At 42.7% G+C, this 21,939-nt stretch overlaps 1 protein-coding gene and 1 long non-coding RNA gene across 9 annotated transcripts in view; one reads left to right on the top strand and one right to left on the bottom strand.

Annotated features, from left to right (window-relative positions):
- PALM2AKAP2 (PALM2 and AKAP2 fusion) overlaps positions 1 to 21,939 on the top strand; it is a 346,978-nt gene that overhangs the window by 177,141 nt on the left and 147,898 nt on the right. For all 8 annotated transcript variants that reach the window (XM_035016104.1, XM_035016101.1, XM_035016107.1 and 5 more), the window contains one exon: positions 20,601 to 20,686. In XM_035016104.1, coding sequence (XP_034871995.1) covers positions 20,601 to 20,686 — 86 coding nt within the window. The remainder of the gene's footprint in view (positions 1 to 20,600; positions 20,687 to 21,939) is intronic.
- Positions 7,955 to 9,093, bottom strand: LOC118017834. Its single transcript, XR_004681244.1, has 2 exons — positions 9,026 to 9,093; positions 7,955 to 8,822 (listed from the first exon to the last, which is right to left on the bottom strand). It is a non-coding gene; the product is annotated as an uncharacterized LOC118017834 (long non-coding RNA).

Raw genomic sequence — 21,939 nt, 5'->3', positions numbered from 1 at the left:
TTGTCTCATAAACTTTAAAATAAAAACTTCAGGGGCGCCTGGGTGGCTCAGTCATTAAGCGTCTGCCTTCGGCTCAGGTCATGATCCCAGGGTCCTGGGATCGAGCCCCGCATCTGGCTCCCTGCTCCGCGGGAAGCCTGCTTCTCCCTCTCCCACTCTCCCTGCTTATGTTCCCTCTCTCGCCGTGTCTCTCTCTGTCAAATAAATAAATAAAATCTTCAAAAAAAATCAGAAAAAAAACTTCCCCATAAAAAAAAATAAATAAAATAAAATAAAAACTTCAACTTGAGTAGTAATTTATAGAAACAGACTCTAACACACTTTCAACGATAAGCTATCACTATGAAGTTGAATTTTCCTATGATGTTTGGTACAAGCCGTGTGAATACTTACATTGTTAAGATTGTATACCTACCCTTTTATATTCTGCTTTTCTTTTTCATAATGTGATTTTCATGTACACATGTCTCTGAATTTTTCAGTTTGGGGATAGAAAATTTTAATCTTTTGGCCACGACTTTGATACATCTCCTCCAAAATGAATTATTGTGTCAAAGACTACAAATCATCTTACAGTTTCCTAGAGCGCTTTTGCTACAAGTAAGAGAAAATTATTTCTCAATTGGCTTAAACAATAAAGAAGCGATATAATTGCCCATAATAACTTCTGTGGTGGGGCTGCTCTGGAGTTAATTTCACTACATGGTGACATCCTCAAGGGCACAGCTTGCTTCCATGTTTCTGTTCCGCCAGCCTGAGGGGGTCATCTGTGTCACTGAGCCGCTGTTCTCATGGTCACAAAATGGCTGCCACATTCCAGGCATCACCAGCCCCCAGAGATTTGGCAACATTCAGTGGAAGAGGAGAGGGATATTTCTTCATCCACGTCACTTTTAAAGAGCAAGGGAAATACTTCCCAAAGGGCCATATCTGGCTTCTCTTGCATCGTTCATTCAGTGTTTCATTGGTCAGTGCTTTTCCTACAGCAGTCATGGCAAGGAGCATAGGATTCCTATGATTAATTTAGTGAAACACAGGGCCACATGAAGGAGAGCAGCTTACCTGGAATGGATGGTTTCTGTTCTACAGAGGAAGGATAAGTTTCTGCTATACTTCCCTTCCATGTATTCTAGATTATTCTCTCAAGAGACAAAATCACTTTACAGTACCAACCTGCAACGTCTAAGTGTGTTTGTTCTCTGACAAAGCTGTCTCTATCTTTTTTGCTTATCATTATAAATTTGAAAGTTCGTTATATATAATGAAAGTATTATTTTAATGTGTGTTTCTTTAATGACAACCAAGGTATATGCAGTCCATTTAGGATGAGTTAGTCTGTTTGCAGTTTCTTTAGAGTTTCACATCCACTAAATTTGAAAACCCCTATCTAACCAACTTTATAGAGCAGTTGTGCAAAGGCGTTTACCACCACTCACTATCCCTATACAATTTTCAATCAGAGATCATACCTACTAAGTAAGCCTATATTGTAAAGTCTTCCTTATAAGATGTCAACATTTATAAATAGGAAAAAGCAAGCAAGCAAAAGGGTAAAGGAGTGTATTGGGAGGTATTCACTGCCAAAGCATTCCAGGTACTTGGAAATTGAAGGGCAGGCAAATTGCAGCTGGAGCAAGAAGGACGCCCCTTTGGCAAACAGTGAGTGGCCCTCTCCTAACAGTCCCTCCCTCCCTCCTATCCTAGCATCAAGTCTGCCATTTTATCATCCTGCCCCACAGCGACTGGAAAGGCAAGCAGCTGGGTCCATCCACCTGTAGCTTGTCATAAATCTTCTCCAAACCTAGAGGATATTCCAGCCACTTTCTCACTCTCCTCTCTGGATGCCTCACTGCTACTCAGAAGGTCCTCTCCCTTGTGATCAAACGGGCAGGCGAGTCCTCTTTCAAGCTGTCACCCCCTTATTGTGCCCCCTGGTTCCATTTGCCTCGAATACTCACATTCTTCTGGAGGACCCTAGCTAAAACGACAACAGCAAAAAGCTTTTTCTCTAATATTTACCACTCCAGATAGGTTGTTTTAAATATATTATTCTGGGGACACCTGGGTGGCTCAGTCAGTTAAACATCTGCCTTCAGCTCAGGTCATGATCCCGGGGTCCTGGGATTGAACCCCACATCAGGCTCCTTGCTTAGCGGGGAGCCTGCTTCTCCCTCTCCCTCTGCCTGCCGCTCCCCCTGCTTGTGCTCTCTCTCTGACAGATAAATAAATAAGATCTTGAAAAAAAAAATAGAATAAATATGTTATTCTGTTAAGAGACCCTTAGTGGGGGAACTTACTTCTGTTGGGGTTAACAAGAGTGAAGAGATCCAGAGCTCTGTCATGCCCCACTCTTAGCTGGCTGTCTGGACGTCCACCCAGAGAAACTCTGCAAGCTGCTACCATTGTCATTCAAACCTGGTCCACCCTCTCTCGTCCCATCTAAGTCGTGAGTTGCTGTGGGTGGATGCCTCCTTCACCATTGGCCACATGGGGACATAGATCATCACTCGGTCTGTCTCCAGAGAACCCCATCCTAATCTAAATGCTGAATTGCCACGTCAGTTAGGAATTGTCTCTCTGACAAATGCATTTTTTCCCTCTCAGTTCTTCTTATTCCCACATGGAAAGAATTTAGGGGAAAAACAAACTCCTTGTGTTCACCCCTGCTTAACCCATTGTTTCCTTATGGTTTGGCTAATAGAAGCCCTTGTGAAGAAGAGAAGTCCTGCCCTTCAGCGTGTGGGCACAAGGGGGTACACAGTGCATGCACGTGTTTCCATATGGTGTTGTCAAAGCACTTCCCATAAGTGACCTCAAACTGACCCCCGTCTAAAGATGGGCCCCAGGGTAGAATCTAGAACCAGCCCTTCAGATTCTTAATCCGAGCTCCAAGAGCTACCTTTGAAGTGGCCTCCAGATTCAATGCTCCATTAAAGCAGAAGTGAAGATCCCTGGCTAAATAGGACAAAGGCAGCTTCTCTTTACCCCACTAGGCATCAGACCAAAGCTACAAGTCATTCGAATGTGGGAGTGTACGTCGGAGTCAGTGACGTTGCCAGAAATTGGCACATTTGTCAGAACACCTTGCATTTTGTCTGTTGTGAGATCAGCGTGTGCCCAGAATCCTGTGAGTCTGTGGTAATATTTTTATTCTTGGAGAAAAAATAAGAAGACGATGTTCAAAGGCTTTCTCTTTGTTTTCCAAATTTCCCCTCAGCACTGAGTAATTTGTTTTCCACTAATGTAGGACTTTATCTTTGGTTAACGGGGACTTCCTCTGAGTTAAGGCCCAGGGATATGGATTCCCTGAGAATAGTTCCCCTTTCCCTCTGTTCCTGCGGGGGGGGGGGGGGGGGGGGGGGGGGGGGGGGTGGGGGGGCAGCTTGGGGTGGGACCAGCTTCGAGAGAAACATTCCTGCATCCCCAGTTGGGAAAGGAGCCAGGATATTTTTTTAAATGTTGCCTTTTGGCAACCTTCTCTCCATGTCTCAGGGTTTCGCTTCTTTCTTCAACAGCTTCTCATCATGTCTTAACCACCACCATATTTCTTTAAGATGATGATGAAAAAGTGTCACTTGGGAGGATTCTCAGTGGTAGCAAGTGCCTCCCTGAATGCTGGGTTGCAGTTTATCCCAAAGCCTTGTTAGCTCACATCTCAAAGAAGAAGGTACTAAGGATGTTTTGAATAATGGAGTTGTGGTGGCTGCTGAAGAAATAGGGAAAGGCTCCATGGTTATCATAACCAGACTTTGGGAGGCACCAGGATATGAATGGTCCAGGAGCATAAACAAAGAGACCTCTGACTGGGACATAATTGCAGCCTGGAATACTTAAAGGCTGTTTCCTCAAGGCAGAAATAAGAGTGTGTTTGACTCCAGAAGGCTGAGCTAGGACCAGTAGTTGTGCTGAGTTAAGTTTTAGCTCAGTATCAAGGAGTACATTCCAACATGGAACTTGATAAAAATGGAACGGGCTGTGTATTAGTTTCCCAGGGCTGCCATAACGAAGTACCACAAACTGGGTGGCTTAAAACAACCATTTTTTTCCTGGGTTGAAATGTTTTCTCTCATGGTTTTGGAAGCCAGAAGTCCCAAATCAAGGTGTTGTCAGGGCTACAGTCTCTCTGAAGTCTCTAGGGACAGATCCTTCCTGGCCTCTCCCAGCTTCTGGCAACATACCTCTCATCTCTGCCTCTGTCTTCATGTGGCCTTCTCTTCTTCTTCTTCTTTTTTTAAGATTTTATTTATTTGACAGAGAGAGAGCGCACAAGCAGGGGGAGAGGGAGAAGGAGAAGCAGACTCCCTGCTGAGCAGGGAGCCCTATGAGGGGCTCGATCCCAGGACCCTGGGATCATGACCTGAGCCGAAGGCAGACGCTTAACCAACTGAGCCACCCAGGCACCCCTTGTAAGGGCCCCTTCTCTTCTTGTAAGGACACCAGCCATACTGGATTAGGGTCTACACTCACAACCTCATCCTACCTTGGTTATATCTGCAAAGGCCCTATTTCATATATAGGGTCATATTCTGAGGTGTCAGGGGTTAGGATTTCAACATATCTTTTTGGGGAACACAATTCCAGCTACCTCTATGGGAGTGATTTCCTTATCCCCTGAAGTGTGCAAATAGAGTCAAAGTGAGTTGTTTTTCAAGATGCTTAAAGAGATGCAAGTATTAAGTAGAGAACAGGACCAGGTGTCTTCTAGGATCTCTTCCAACAATGGCATTTGCTAATTTTATGAGTCCTGTTGTGACGGACTCTACAGAATTCTGGGGCCACACTTGGTCCAGTCTTGGTGAAATGTCATAGGCACAGAAACACAGTCCACATTCTAAAAATCACCAGAAGGAATTCCCATCCTTACTTTTAATTCTTGACAAGCCTCAATAGAACTTCCTTTTTCTGTCCCCGGCAGCTGCTCCTCTTGGGGTCCCTCTGTTCTAGTCAGTACTCTTCAGAATGACAGAATTCCAATTCAAAGTAGTGTTCAACAAAAGATCCAATTTTCTCACAAAACTGTGAAGTCCGGGAGTTTTTATTTTGCCTTGAATTCCATTTCCCAGCTTTGTCTTCCTCTCGGCTCGCTTTGTTCTCAGAAAAACTTTTCCCATATGGTGTCTACCAGTACCCCCAGGCTTAAATATTAGCATTTTAGCAAACTCATTGAGAAAGTTCTCCTTTTCCAGCATTCTAAGGCAAGTCCCAGGGCTCATTCTCATTGGTTCAACTTTGCCACCTTGCATTTGTCATATACTCATCCCAAACTCATCATTGGGATTCTGCTTACCTTTTGAGGAGGGAAGGTGAAAAATGGAGATAGCCCTATCTAAATCACACAGACTAGGAATGGAGGACAGTATCCCCAAAAGGAAATAGGGGTACTATTAACATAATAAATGGGAATCACTGTTGGATAGAACAAAGCAATGACTGTCCATTATGAATCTTTGATTTCTTGCTTCAAACCACTGTTGTCTTTTGATAGATAGGTATGTAGGTAGATGGATATAGGTAGGTAGGTGGATAGATGAATGGATAGGTAGATAAATAGATTTCTATTTCTATCTATCTATCCATCCATCCATTCATCTATCCATCTACTTATCTATCTAAAATCTAGGCAGCTGAGCATATGCTTTTGGTTTTTTCTTGCATATTCCTCTTGCCTTTCCAGCTTGTCTCTTTCTATTTATTTCCCAAAGTCTGAATTGTAAATACCTACCAGGCTGGGAAATACTGAGCTCTCCTTTAAGGGCAAGGAAGGAAGAAAAATGGAGCCAGCTAAAACCAGATTCCTTTAGAAGCTGAGGGGAGGGAGAAAGGGAGGAACTCACATTAATAATTTTGTCCCCATCATCTATCAAATCACCAGAGTGATCTTTTGTCATTTTGAGTTGTGGGTGCTTTAAAAATTTGCATCTGTGTCCAGGAAAGTAGATAAATTTGCACATGATGGTAAAAGAAGGCTTCGGGATATAAATACTCTGATGCGAAATTATGGATGCATCCCAAAAGTCTAGTCAAACAGTGTCTGCGTTTTAGCTTCCAGACTTCTGTAGTGGGTCAAGCCAAACTCCCAAATGGGTTTTTAAACTTGAGAAACATCAGGCTTGTTTGTTTCCAATCACACAAGCACTCTTGAATTGAAAACAACACTGGGTCATCAAACAATATAAAAATTAATTGATATCACTTATCCTTCTGCCTTCAACACATTTAGCCCTGTGACAGTTCAGACTCAAAAACTCTTTAAACAAACCAACCTCCCCCACATACAAGCAGCCTGCTAAGAGCATTTAAAATCCCAGTCAAGGGCTGTGGCTCTGTCTCTGGAATCCATCCGGACCACCTCCTGTTTCTTTGTCCTACATCATTGGTCTTGCTCTTTCTCACTCTCTGGCTCTGAGGGGAGGTTCTGGTCCCAAACCCTGCCACGACCAGCTTCTTGGGATTGCCCGCTGTCCCACATCCATCAGCTGCAAGTCAGAGGCTCTTCTGTTTTATGCCTTGACCCTATGGTTCCCAGGTGGATTCATTTGCTAGGGCTGCTTAAATAATGGACATTTATTTCTATTTACTTTACTATTTACTAGAGGCCAGAAGTCCAAGATCAAGGTGTCAGCAGGTTTGCTTTCTTCTGAGACTGCTCTCCTTGTCTTGCAGATGACCAGTTTTTCCATGTGTCCTTACATGGTCTTCCCTCAGTATGCAGTGCCCCTATGTGTCCAAATACCCTCTTCTTGTTAGGACACCAGTCCATCTCTATTAAGACTCACTGTAAAGGCCTCATTTTAACTTAATCACCTCTTTAAAGACCCTGTCTCCAAATACAATCACATTCTGAGGGTATAAGGGTTAGAGCTTCAGTATAATGGAGGGGGGGGCACATAATCAGCTCATAACACCAGGCGAGTTGACTTCCCACTACAGACCCCCAAATCTGCTAAAAATTGGGAGTCAGACATTCCCATGTGGCTAAAGTAATTTCTATTAAGACTAAGTAAGAACTATGATCATTTGGGGACAAAGAGGGGACCAAATCATCACCACTATTTCTGGAAAAAATTAAGTTAGCTGAACAATCCAATAGACGGGCTATGATCCCAGCCCCCAAAAGACTCTAGAAGCTTCTATTTAGATCTGGATATATGTTCTCTCTCCTGGCAGCACTTTTCTTAGCTGCAATTTCTGTTGCTGCATATTCCTGGAAGTCGTTGATTTAAAAGTCAAGCCACTATGGTATCAAAGAATAAAGATAATGACTAACTTTTATCAAGTACTTGCTATGTTCTGGGCACTGAGCTGTCGAGTTACATGTATTATCTCATTTAATCCACACCAAATCCCATTACTGTTCTGATTTTACAGGTAAGAAAAACTATGACTTTGAGTGGAGAAGTAACTTGCCGTGGTCCTGTGGTTCTCCTGCCAGTTCCCACAGTGAGCTCCTAACCAGCTGTGGCCAAGTCTGTTTTTTAAATTGATGGTTTAAAATCAATCTACTTTGGGGCACCTGGGTGGCTCAGTCAGTTGAGGTTCTAACTCTTGATTTCAGCTCAGGTCATGATCTCAAGGTTGTGAGATCAAGGCCCCTGTCCAGCTCCGTGCTGGGTATAATGCCTGCTTAAGATTCTCTTCTCTCCCTCTCCCTCTGCCCCTTACCCACTCTCTCTCTCTTTTCCTCTCTCTCAAAAATAAGTAAATAAATTCAATCTGCTTTAAAAAACTCTTCAAAAAGGAATTTGTGAGGCTCTTCCAGAGGGACATTAAGGGAATTAAACCATATTGGGATTGTAAACTCAGATGCCATCAGGGACCAGACCCTTAGGATTAGTGAGTGACATCAACCAACAAATAAAACGAGAATGTGGTGGAGCTCTTGGCAGTTGCCTCCACGTAGAGCCATAGATATTGGGCCTGGTTTTGCCAGTCTTCTAACTTTTTTCAAGAAAAGCTAGATGTTTGGATGTTCATGTACATTCTCATGTATTTAAATATTGACAACTAAGTAGTGGCACCTGGCTGGCTCAGTCAGTAGAGCATATGACTCTTGATCTCGGGGTTGTGAGCTTGAGTCCCACACTGGGTGTAGAAATTACTTAAAAATAAAACCTTTAAAATGAATGAATGAATACAGATAACTAAGTCATTTAAAACAACAAGAGTGTTGGTGTACCTGACTTAGTGGAAAGAGCATTAGACTCTTAATCTTGGGGTTGTGAGTTCGAGCCACACATTGAGGGTAGAGATGACTTAAATAAACAAAACTTAAAAAAAAAATTAAAACAACAACAATGCCTTGCAGATCAAACAAAGCATGCCTACAAGCCTGAAGGGTCACCATTCCTAACTTCTGGGCTGATGAGCACCCTAAGAACCTTTCTGAACTTTTCAGGGGACTCTTTTATAAACATTCTCTCCTATGCACTTCTACTTGATTTAAGTGGGTTTTTCGAATGGCTGGGTGAACTCTCACAGGTCATCTGATACCACCACAGCCCCCCAAGGGGAGGAGAGGAAGCTCTGCTGGCAGGACGCCCAGAACTCAGGGCGGAAATGTAACATCCTGGCTGCCTGGCCAGGGAAGGCCCCATTCAGTGAGGAAAGGAGTGGTGCTGGTGATCAGATTGCCCAAAGAGAAAACCTCCTCCTCCCAGATGGCCAGCTCCCTGGGCCAGACCCAGATCAGGTGTTTCCATTTGGGTCTCTCCAGCCCAAGCACAGGGCCTGGCAAACAGCCGAAATGCAAGGAATGAGGTTGGGGTGGGGAGTGAAAAATAACAATGGTGATGATATGGAAGACAGATCTGAGTTGTGGGGACCTTGGAGGGCCTGAACTGGTGCACATGCAGTGGGGCTAGAGATGAGGGATCTGGTGGGAAAGGCATAGCAGAGACCAGATTCTTCATGTCTCTAAGGGCCATGCTCCACTGTGCCGTCAGTCCAATGGTACTCTTTTCACAGCCAAGAGAGAGAAGTCAGAGCACACCAGTTGGATGGTTGACCCTCCAAAGAGCCCAAAGACCTTGAATATGCCCCAGCCATCACTGGCTGTTTTAATTATTAATATACATCTCTGCATGGAAACTAAATCCAAGATGGTGGCTTGGGTTTTTATTTAATTTTATATCACATTATTTAGGGACTAAAAATCAAATGATCTTTCCAGCCTAGTAAAATCAGGATGGCAGAAGTAATAATTAGGATGTTCTAGAGAATATAACAGAATCTCTTATTGAACTTGAGGAGAAGCCCCTCTGAACGGTAGCATCTGCAGATTAATTTGAGAGTAAACCAGATTTTAAGCTGTTAGTTCTCTAACCTTTGAGTAGGGAACCTGTTTGTGAGCAGTCCCTTGAGTTGGTTGCAAGTAGCATGGTTGCCTAAAAAGACTTTAATTTCTGAGTACTGGTTCAGGCCAGCCAAAACAAACCATTTTAAAAATTGGTTTGGGCCTCAGAGTCTCATAAAATTCATTTTAAGCACCGTACCATGATGCTTTTTTGCTCTCCTTTTCATGCAGCTGGAGTTTGCTATCCCCCTCACATTATGAGGGATGCTTAAAATGCACCTTTGAGAGTAGAGCAGGAGATGAAACACCCAGTTTCTCAACACACTCTCAGATGCTGTGAGAGAAAAAGGCTCTTTTCTCCTTAAAGAGAGGTCCAAGACTCCTCAGTGTACAGTGATGGCTGAAAAACTGTTACAGCTTCATTCCCAGACATGCACGTGTGTACATGCACACATGGGTTTGTGCACGGGTTATACATGAGTGCATATGTGGGTCTGCATGTGTGTGTATGCATATGAGAATATGCATGTGGCAGGCACGTACATGTGTGTGCATACCTTCTTGGTCTCAAGAGGGGTGTTCCTTCTTGCCCTTCTCACCAAGGGCATCTTGGTTAGCGTAGGTGATTAGTAATAGCATACTGGAGCATGAGCACTGAACTTGGAGAGCCTTCTCCAAATCCCAGGTCTGCTTCTTTGGGTTCTTGGGCAAATTATTTACCTCTCCAAGACTCCTTTTTGCATTTTGGAAAATGAGGATAAAAATAGTGCCTCCTTCACTTGGAGCTTTTGACTGTTAGTGAGATAATATATGTTAAATATACCACAATGAAGAGCGTATAATAAGCACTCAAGAGCTGATAACTTCTATTATTGTTGTTGTTATTCCTTCTTACCCTGTGCTTGCAGGGAGAGAGTCAGGTGGAATCAGCAAACTATTTTCCAGCTTCAGGTACCTCTTAAGTCTTCACCTCTTCTCCTATGTATGATTGCCTCTTCAATCACCCAAAGTTTTTCCCAGGGTTTTTTTGTGGGCTGTCAAAACCCAAGGTGACACTCAGAGGCCCTAGGTACTGTCACTGTCTTAATCCTCTTCCATTTTCCAAAAGTTCTGAGGCTCAGGTCACCCTCTGCAGAATTAGATTGTGTGGGATCCCACAGGACTGAGCCTGTAGCTCTTCCTGCATGAAAGGAGAACTGCCCATCCTAGCTGCCCCAGAGAGGCTCTGTAAACCCTTAGCAAATGTTTGCTGAATTGCATGGGATTGGGTTTGGTGCCTGGCTGTATATTTTTCTCAGGGCCCCACCATAAAAACTTTATTTGATATATGTATTGTGCGCTTGAACTGAAACTTCAGGGAAGACAATTTCCCTTCTGTGAATCTTGATTTTTTTCAATATGTCCTCAAGGTTTCTGTTCTCCTATCTCTGAAAATGAAAGAAATACTAATATTTTGGGTGGTAATAAGGTGTACTGGTTAAGAAAATAGCCTCTGAGGTCAGAGCGCTTGGTTTAAGTATTGGTTCCATCACTTAATAGTTCAGTTTTAAGTCTTTTGAGCCTCATCTGTAAAGTGGGGATAGTATTGTACCTACCTCATGTACCTGTATTCTTTGAGATTGAATGCAATGTTATACATAAAGGTAAAGCCTTTGACCCACAGTACATCTCCAGGACAGTTTCGTTGTCATGACTGGTTTTATTGTGTCCATGTTGGAGGGACAGCAATGGGGTCAAGAAGCCATGGGGGGGTGGGAGGATGGGTTAGCCTGGTGGTGGGTATTGAGGAGGGCACATTCTGCATGGAGCACTGGGTGTTATGCACAAACAATGAATCATAGAACACGACATCTAAAACTAATGATGTAATGTATGGGGATTAACATAAGAATAAAAAATTAAAAAAAAAAAAAGCCATGGAGGGCACACTTGACAAGACCCTGAGGTTTTTCTTTGTGCATCTTTGAGCAACCTGAACATCGGCCCCTGAGAAGCACCCAGAGAGGTGTCCCTTCCCCAGGAATGTACGGGTGGGGAAAGGAGTTCACTGACCTCTGGGTGAGTTTGAGGAAAATAACTTGTCATCCAAGAGGTGGACCTTTTCTTTCCCAATGGGCTCTTCTCAGGGAGAGGAACCAAGAGGGGGGAAATTGCCCTTGCCACCATTGCTCCTGGAGGCCCCGGGGCCTGGCTCTTCCATCTGTCCCGTGAAAGAGAAAGCTGGGGCTCAGGCTCAAGGATGAGCTTTCACCTGGAGCAGGCTGGGCTGGGCTGGGCTGAGGCCACATCCTGCCTTGCTCCTCCAGCCCCTGGCAGGGCTTTCCCTCTAGAGGAAGCAGGCCCCATCAGCTTATCCTTGGGTGGGGTTTCCCAAAGCCAAGTGTTTAAAGGCAAATCATTGTTCTGAAATTCCGCTAAGTTTTAATGACCACCCTTCTGAGAACTCCTTCAAGAACCAAGTGAGATTTTTAAAACCCAAGGATAACCAAAGGCAATTACAAGAAGAGAAATATCTGAGTGAGTCTCCATCCCAAAACACTCTGTGCAGAGACTTGGGTGAAGAAGAGAGAGGTGGGACCCAGACCCTAGCCCTATTCTTTTCATTGTGATCAGGCAAAATGCTTTCACAGTGGGCTGATCTTTTGTCTGTAAAATGGGTTGACCCAATTTGGGCCCCAGGAAGAACCCTGGTCTAGGAAATCAGGCAATCTTGTCTTTTCTCATTCCAGCTCAGCAGCGACTTTCGGGGAGATCCTGGCCACTCTTTTCTGTCTGAGGTCTCAGTTCTCTCTGGAAAACATGGAAGGCTGGACCCTAGACTTCCTCGAAGTTCCAGGGCCATGTGTGGATCAGTAGGCTGGTGAGGGCTGAGGCAGATGTGTGATGAGGAGAATAGCCAGGATGGATAGGAAGATTGGCTGCCTCTGAGCAGGCTCCATCCACCAAAGTCCCCACAAACAAGAGGGGCAATCTCCTAGCACTCGGGGACTCTACTGTGTCCTCTGTTCTCTCCTTAAAGCCAGGCGATGTAGGTCATCATCTGGGCTCTATTTTCCCCAATCTGTTTGTGGCTCAGTGATTCTTAAGACATTCCAGATGTCCAATCAGCATGACCTTGGGTGGTGGTAAGGAAGGTGCCTAGGAAAAGAGGGAACCTCCCTTACCACATAGAGGCTGAGGACATTGTAGAGGAGCTTCCTATCCTGATGAGAAAGCAGCTCAGTCAGCTTCAGACCCCTTCAACTCCAATTCAACCTGGGGAACATTTAATGAGCTCCCACTACATGCCGGCCCTCACTGGGCTGATTGAGGGTAAGGTGGGCCTGGGTGGGGCTGGTGAATGGACAGCCCTGTCTTCAAAGTACTCAGAGACCTTAGGGAGCCTGGCTGGCTCAGTCAGTGGAGTGGGCAACTCTTGATCTTGGGGTTGTAAGTTCAAGCCCTACATTGGGTATAGAGATCACTCGAAGTGCTCAGAGTCCTACCACCCAGATGTTTTATGTCCGGTGACTACACCTCCACATGTTCCCTATATCTGGGTTTGCCGGCAAGTGACTAGGGCCACCAGGCCTTGCCTGGCTTGGGAAGACAGGACCAATGACAGCTTGTTTGTTTCTTTAGCATCTAGAGTGAATTAGCCCAGCAGTGGTGCTCTTTCTAATGACCTCCACACCCTATCCTCCAGCGTCCCTCATCCTCCTTGAAGCACTCTCTACTCTCACCCCATGCCCCACTCTGAAGCTCTGATCCCTCCAACCTGGCTGCCCAAAACTCACACTTCTCATTTAACTGATACCTGGGGAGGCTAACTGGGTATCAGGCCAAGTCCCTGCCCACAAGTGCTTACAAGCTAGTTGATAAGGGCCCTCTCAGGCATCATTGATGAGCCAGTGCTGTCAGCCAGACACACTTAAGGGCTTTCCCTGCTCAGGCCCCAATAAGTGCCCCCCAAAGTGGTACTAATGATCAGGGCTGTGAGTTCACAGTGGAGGGAGGAGGTGGTGATGTCACTCTGGACACCTCACCAAGGAGCTGGCACTAGAAAGCAAGGCTGAGTACTGGCATCACCTGTGTATTTTACTTCTGTGAATTTGAGTGTATATTTCTAGCTAAAATAATAAGAGAAAAATAGACATTTAAAAAATATCAGGGATTCTGCTGACATTCCAACCTATGTGCATGTCCATCAGACCCTACTATTTGCTTGTCTGAAAGCCATCAACCTGTCCCCTTCTTTTTGCTGGCCAAGATCCTGTTTTGTTCCTTTGTTTATCCTCCAAGTGGCTGTGTGCTAAGAGAATGCTGACCCAGGGGGTAAATTCTGATTAATTAACCCCAAGCCAATTTTGAGAGTTCCATTCGCTTTTTCTACAACTGGTTTAGAGATGGACTAATGCTGCGTGTTTGACCAGTGAGACTTTGGGTGTGTGGGGAGGGTGCTTTTGTGGAAGTGCATTTACTCCTCCCTTTTCCTGCCTCTGGATGTTTTCATGACACATGGAACTGCTATGTTCATCTTGGGACGATGGCAGAAAATCAAGAGAATGGCAGAGAGGTCAAACTGGGACCAAGAGGCTGAGACCATGGAGCCACTGAATTCACCAACACCTCTGGTACCACACTACCTTGAGACTTCTTGTTCCATGAGTCACTTAATCCTCTATTGTTTAGTCATCTATTAAGTCGGCTTTCTGTTACCTGCAGCCAAAAACACTCTAAATGGTACACCCCAGCGTGAGGATGACAAAGCAGTTGTTAATCTGCTGTCCCACAGCTGGTCTCTCCTTCTATCTCTCAGTCTCAGCATCTCCAAACCCCGAGAAATTCTACAGTTTCCAGATCTGTATTTTTTGTCCATGATCCTTCGCACAAGCCAACGGCATCATCTGGTACTTAACAAAGGAAATGGACTGTTCCAAAGCTAGAACAAAATGTGCCTCTGTTGGGTTTTCTGAAGCATGGTGCTATTTTGGACTGTATGGGAGATTTAAGAAATTTTCAAGAGCAGTTGTGACTGTGCAGGATGAGGCCTTTTGCCTTTAGGACATAAAGCCTTCATGAGATGCAACTAACCTATGCAATAAGCACTCAGCATAATGGAAACAGATTGGCTCCAAAAAAGTAGAAAGTATGGATCATTATAGCTGGTTGTGGACACAAAATTTAAATGGCAGAATTGATTTAGGGAATAGAACACAGATTTGCCTAAAGAACTCTCTATGATGGGAACTAGAGGTTGATGGGAAAGGCAAGTCTGGAAGGACCCCTTCCTCTCCTTAGGCTGGGCTAGGTTCTGCTACTGTAATAAACAACTCCCAATTCACATGTCTTAAAACAATAAAGGTTTAGTTCTCACTCATCCTACATGGCCACTGTGGGTTGGCTGTGTCTCTGCTTTGTGTTATCCTCACCGTGGGACTCAGGCTAATAGAATCACACTATCTGGAACATTACCATTCACTGTGGTAGAGGAGAGGGTGCTCTGGAGTGTCCTGCATGCTCCAGCCTAGAAGTGATGGATGCCTCTGCTGCCCACACTCGTCAGCCAGAACTAGTCACAGGACCACCAATTCTAAGGAGGCCAGGAAGTGAAATTCTGTTATGTGTCCACCAGAGGAAGGAACTGGAAATATTTGGTGAGCAGCACTAATGACCCACTTTGTCCAACAATTTATCTGAAATCTGTGTGGACAGATGAGCTAGAGCAAAGGTCCACTGTGTTGTACATAAGGGTCCATATCGACTTGTCCTTCTTTCTTAGTCTGCTTTTATCTAGCAACACACAGTGGTCTCAGGGGATCTAGGTATAGATAGCACCGTCCTCTACAGTGCTACCCTCTTCCTCTAGGTCTCTGACCTTGTATTTTTACTTTTATTTATTTTTTAGTCCTAACCAGAATCAGAAATAAGGAAATTACCCAGTATTCTCTGCAGTTCTATTGGTTGCTTCCCCAACAAGCCTTCTTAGCAGCTCATCCTCTTCTTTGTTCAGCCTAGTCCTGTCTCCCTTTGTTCAAACACAAAAGCCATGTTGTCTCCAGGTTACTATACTCAAGCCCTCATGGCTACCCTCCTACCAGACCAAATCCCTCACCTTGCAGATAATCATGTGTGCCCTTGACTTCTCCAGCCAGGCCCAGAGCTTAGCCTCCTTCCTTCTACTTCTACTGCCCTGTCAACGGCACATACGCTGTTCCCAACAGAAATCAAAGAGAGGAGCCATGCCAGTTAGTAGAGCGCATCTTGTGCATGGAGACCAGACATGTGGGTGCTAAGGAACTGGGAGCTCGAGCTAACAGATTTCTTCATCTGACTTGTGGCTAAGTGAAGAGATATATAAAAAGCAACAATTGGTTGGCTGATTTTACTTATTCCTGAAAGATTTTTGTACAACTGTCCCTGATGGGGGACTTATAAACATACCTCAGCTACAAGTAGACAGGTCTCAATTTTTCCCACTACTGGGAAATGCAAACCTGTTCTCCTCTGGGAGAAAGATGTTATTTTAATCTAGGGATTATAGAAACAATATGTAATATGCTCTCTCTTATCAAAGAAATTATAAATAAGAGCTTGAGCAAAGGGAAAAGGGTTACAAGAGAAAAAAAGTTATTTGGAAGTAGAGTGTATAGAAATATAAATGTAAAGTAGTATAAATCGATCAATCATTGTCAATTATCTAAATTCTTAGGTCAAATTCTTTAAATAGGTTATTTCCCTGAAATCAGAGGTGATTGTGCTTACATAACTGACTCATAATGAAATATATAAGTCTGGAATGTGTTGTCTTTTGCAATTACACATGTGACCTGTTAAATGTGTGTGCAATTGTTATAAATACGGACCTTAGTTGAGTGGAAATTCATCTCAGGAACTTGGACATGAAAGCAAATGTTGACAGTCATTAATAAAATCCTAGAGCAGAAGGATCTCCAACAAGCATTTCAAACTATCCCCCTGCCTACTTGTGGTGCAATGCACATTGGTGGTATGGAAATCACCATTGTGGAAATAGAAGTCGCATTTTTATAGGTATGAGCATCCTCTTATTAGAAGTGTCAATCACCTTGCTTCTCCAAGTCCTCAGGATGAAAGGGTCTGCTGCCCTTTGGTGTTCAAATAAAATTGACCCATGGCTCTGTTGTGTATATTTGGGTCTAATACCCTGTCCCAGATTCTCATCATTATGTCCTCCTCCTCAGATTCCAATTTTGCAGGGAGCTCCTATGTGCACATGGCCTTTCTCTTCTCTCTACACTGATGTCCTCATTCTGTTTCCACCAAACAACACCAACACAAGACAATTGTGTAGAAGAGATCTTCACTCAAGGTATAAGACTGAGGGGAGCATTACATCATGAGACAGCATGATAAAAAATTTAAAATCGATGTTTAAACATCATGGTTCTCAAGAGTCCCTTTTATTGCCCTTGGAGATTTCTTACTGCCAATTCTCATCCCAGCTTCTTTCAGGTTCTCTCCTTCTTCTGAATGGACCTCCTCCTTTTTCTCCTACTTCCACGATGTAGGACCCATCACATCCAAAACTCAGTTTTCTCCCTGGAAGGAATTTTGCCTCTAACTTTTAAGATAACATTTTCCTGTCCTCACAACTTATTATTAGGATTAATAACATTTTCAAATTAAAATGTTAGGTCTATTTTCTCTCACTCTTGCCATGAAATGATAGGTTATCTAATTTAAACTGTTTCCTTGGGGTGCCTGGCTGGCTCAGTTGGTAGAGCATGCAACTCTTGATCTCAGTGTAGTGAGTTCAAGCCCCATGTTGGGTGTGGAGATTACTTAAGAAACAAACAAACAAACAAAAAGGTGTTTTCTTGATTGCAGGCTAAAATTTTGAGAATAAAATATGTCTTATGTCTCTTTCTTAGGGCCATATATCCTTTAATAAAGATTGTATTGCTTATGAAAGGATTGTAGCAGAGAAAAGATTCTTCCCCACATGGTATAATATATAGAGATACGGGGCACCTGGCTGGCTCAGTCATTAGAACATGCAACTCCTGATCTCAGGGTTGAGAGTTCAAGTCCCATGTTGGGTGTAGAGCTTACTTAAAAATATATATATATAAATATTTTCTATCTATACATATCTGTATCTATATATATAGATAGGTAGATAGAGATGGGAATGAATACTTGTAACTGAGATTTCTATGTAACAAAGGGAATTACACTTGCATAAAGATAAATGTGCTTTATCCAAAATGACTTTCATGTATAATTTCGCTTATAGATTGTATCTATTAGTTACTATTACAATAATGCTGCTTGACATATCATCCCCAAACTTAATAGCTTTTATTGTCATGCATGCGCAGCTGGGCTAGGGGTTGGCTGATCAAGACTTGGCTTGGCTCCAAGGTGCTGATGGGGTTCAGGTCTGCTCCCCATGACTCTCAGTCCCTTGCAGGCCAACTGGAGCATGTCTTTCTCATGCTATAGCAGAAATGCAAGAGGGCAAGCACCACCACACAAGCCCATTTCAAACCTTTGATTGCATTATGTCCACTAACATCCCACTGGCCAGAGGAAACATCAGTGGGACAGGGAAGAAAATTTCTCCCACAGTGGGAAAGGAGGGGAATGAATATTTGCTGAATGTTAATTCAAAATATTCTATAAAGTGAATATCATATAATTGTCCATCATGTCCAACATCTGTGTCTCTCTGCCAGCCAGATCCAATAGGGGCCAACAGTGTCTTAAACCAGGAGGAGCTATTATTCTGTTGAATGCAAGATGTGTCAGGGAAATAATCCATTCATGTAGGAGCAAAGATTGCTCTCCCAGAAACATGTTTTTAACAAAAAGCTGACAACCTCCTTGTAGCAATTTTTCTAGATGAAACTGTAGGGCAGCTCACCAAACTGACCCAATTTCTACAACCTAGTGAGAGACAACTATTTGCAACTTGCAATAAATTGAATGCATGGATCTTGAGTAATCCATTGTGCATATGTCCTGTAAAATGAGGCTCTCGGGGATCCAGAATATAAAATAATGTAATCGATGCTAAAATACTAAAATTGAATTAATCTCATATTAGTTTTTTAAAAGTGTCATACAAAAATTGTTTGTTTCACCATCTGTTTTGTCCAGTTGGTCTTTACAGAAATGCTGGAGTATAACAGTGTTTCTTGTTCATGTTTCTGGTTTCTTGATTTAGAACAGAAGCTGATAAAGTATCTTCTAAAAAATTATTATATCATTTTTATTGCATTAATACAAATTGACACAAAAATCATTACAATACCATACACAGAAATATGTGGAATACTATAATGAATATTTTATGTACCTACAACTTGCTAAAGAAATCATTCCCCACCACCACACAATTTGTTTAATGATAACACTACCAAGCAAGTTACAATGATAGCAAAATTATTACATTACGCATTATTGGTGGTTGTAAAATTGGCATCATTGTTTTACAAAGCAATATGAGAACACATGCCATTAGCCTTAAAAGTATGCATACTTTTTGCTTAGGAATCATTTTGAGGGATATTATTCTTAAGAAGAAAAGCATTTAGACAAAGAGGTACTCCTTTTAGCATTATCTATACTGATGAGAAATTAGAAATGACCTAAATATCAAACATTTTAGAAATAAGTAAGTAATGGTATTCCAACTCAGTGGGTAATTACAGAATCAGTTAAATTGAAAATCTGAATATTGCCTAGCAAAATCATTTTTTTATTGTGGTAAAATATATATAACATAAAATTTGCATTGTAACCATTTTTAAGTGCATGGTTCTGTGCATTAAATACATTCACAATGTGGCGCCACCATCATCACTATCCATCTGGTCTAGTACATCTTATGGGCCAAATCTGGCCCAGTGCCTGTTTTTGTAAATAAAGTTTTACTGGAACTCAGCCATGCCCATTTGTTTATATGTCGGCTGTTGGCTATTTATGTGTTGTCTGTTTTGCTCTACAATGGCAGCTTGAGAAGTTGCAACAGAAAGGGCATGACCACAAAGCCTAAAATATTTACTGTGTGGCACAGAAAGTGTTTGCCAATCCTGACTTAACGTAATAATAGATAATTAAGATTTTCAAATTTGGACTATTCACACAGGTCCAGGATGAATATTGCCCTTAGACAAAATTATTTGTTAAGGAAATCAACAATGAAAACAGATATTACACAGCTAATTTTAACCTATTTAAGAAGACAATCTTTTTAATACTTTAGGCTATGAGCATTCATATCCCAGAAGGCAGTTATTACACCAATTATGAAATTTGTATCTCCTGGTTAAAGTTGTCCCTTCAAAACTTTACTCAGTGTTACTTTTTTAGCTTTTAAGAAGATGACTTTATCTGCAATAAATGTCGGGGCACCTGGGTGGCTAAACAGTCGGTTAAGCGTCTGTTTTCGGCTCAGTCATGATCCCAGGGTCCTGGGATTGAGTTCTGCATTGGGCTCCCTGCTCAGTGGGGAGTCTGCTTGTCCCTCTCCCTCTGCTGCTCCCCCTGCTTGTGCTCTCTCCCTCTCTGTTAAATAAATGAATAAATAAAATCTTTAAAAAAAAATATATATATATATATACTTGTCATTACTTCATACTTTTCTCTAATATAGACCATTCCACCTCAATTCACATACATAGTTGCAGCTGATCTGGTGTAGTTAGACAATACTGTGTTCATGGGTATTTCTGAACACCAAGCCCTGATCTCCTTTTTGAGGTGAAGAGAGCAAAACCTGTATCTTGCAATGTGTCTACTCTTGGAGATTATTTGGCAGCTGAAGAAGAAAAAGAACACTAACATTTATCAAGACTTGGAGAGAAAACATATATACATTTTAAAAGTGAATACAAACTCTCAGTCATTTCCAGTACGTGTGTGGAATGGAGGGCAATGAATAATCTGGAGTTGGTTCTGTGTTGAATAGATTCAGATGTGGGTGTTTCAGTGTCCTGGGATTCACTTTAAGCCCCCAATAAGACCTCAGTAGGAGGGCTGGATTCTGGAAGAGTTCATTCCAACCTCTTCTCCACTCTGGCCTGGGAATGGAACGGTCTATAAGGTACCGGATTTGGACAATGGACTCCAAAGTTGGAGATTAGAGAAAAACAAAGGAGGTATTGACTGGCCACACTTTTGAAAAGATGCTTACCCAGTAGGTAAACTGTGGAGCAACATTGGTTTCCTTTAAAACACACATGGGATTAGAACCTACAAAATGTCAGTTAGGTGTCTATCCATGACAGCTGAATGCACTTGGCTCAAATGGCACTTTTGTTTTTGTTTTTGTTTTTTTCAGGGGTCGGGTGGGAGAGTATGCTGCTAAAGGGAGATGAGGCAGCCTCAGATGCCACAGAAACATCCAGCGCAGACATGACTGTCAAGGTAAGAGATCTCTTCTTTAGTTCAGTTCTCAAAGTACATCACTAGAGGAAATCAAGCCTCTGGAAGACTTCTAGGGGCCAAATGAGCACTGCCCCTCAACCCTGCTGGGATTCTCTCTCTATTCACTGGATCCTCCATGAGTCAGCTAGACATAAGATTTTCTGAAATTTGGCATCTGGATTAGGAAACCACCTGAAAGCTAGAATCCAAGAAGTGAATTCCAATGGGCTTGTTGCAGCATCTCCAGTGAATACCTGCATGTAGGTTGTCTGCAAGTGGTAACCCCATGGGCACAGTGGAGCAAATCTGAACATTCTGAGCTCAGAAACTGGGACCCCACTGTGCATTGTGAAGAAAGGTCAGAGAGGGAAAAGGAGCCTTGATCTTAACTCAAGATTTCCAGTGATTTCAGTGGGAAGGCAGCATGTGACCCACTCCAGCTGGAACACCAGTGGCCAAATGAGTCATCTGGAAATTAACCTAATTATCACTGTTCAAATTAAATGCATGAATTTACAGTCATTGCCTAGATTAAGGAATCCATAAAAAAATTTATTAGACTCAACCACTTCCTCTCTATTAATAGATTAGACACAAAGGAATGGTTCTTCCTTCTTGAAATTCTGTTTATGATTCAGTTAACAGAGGCTGGGGAGTAGGAGGGCTTTCTAACATTTTTGCTTGAATGATTAGAATTTAAGTATATGCCACTTATGAATTTTTCTTTGAAAAGCAAAAAGTAGTGTCCCCCTTTTTTCTAAACCATCTCTAGACCCCACATGGGGCTTGAACTCATGACCCCAAGATCAAAAGTCATATGCTCCACTGACTGAGGCACCCAGGTGCCCCAAGTAGTGTCCCTTTTTACGTTGAGATATACCTAGATATATTTCACTCCTGGATTTATTAGTAGAGGTTGTACAAAAGAATATACAGGATGAATTTACCCAAGCTTTCCTTTGTAATGTGGAGGCTGGACTTGCGCTATCTATGTTTCAAATGTTAGAGAAAGCAAACAAAAAAGCCACAGTGAAATTAAATGAAAGAAGGGATAGTAGCCTGATCGGTCAAAAAAGTCAACGAATCTAAACAATAACCATCCAGCACTGAAAGTTCATTTGCTTATAAATATGTTATTATGTTTAGCAGAATTTGCAAGTCAATAATAAAGATTCGATGGTGTATTAGTGTTTCACTGGCTATTATTGCAAAAACGGAAGTTTGCATCTATGGCCACTTTGGACAGAGAGAGA

The sequence above is a fragment of the Mirounga leonina genome, unplaced genomic scaffold (assembly GCF_011800145.1).
Source record: "Mirounga leonina isolate KUSES-001 unplaced genomic scaffold, KU_Mleo_1.0 Mir_170, whole genome shotgun sequence".
In the NCBI taxonomy this organism is placed as follows: Eukaryota; Metazoa; Chordata; class Mammalia; order Carnivora; family Phocidae; genus Mirounga; species Mirounga leonina.
Note: the sequence above shows the minus strand (reverse complement) of the source record. Positions and strands in the feature narration are given on the sequence as shown.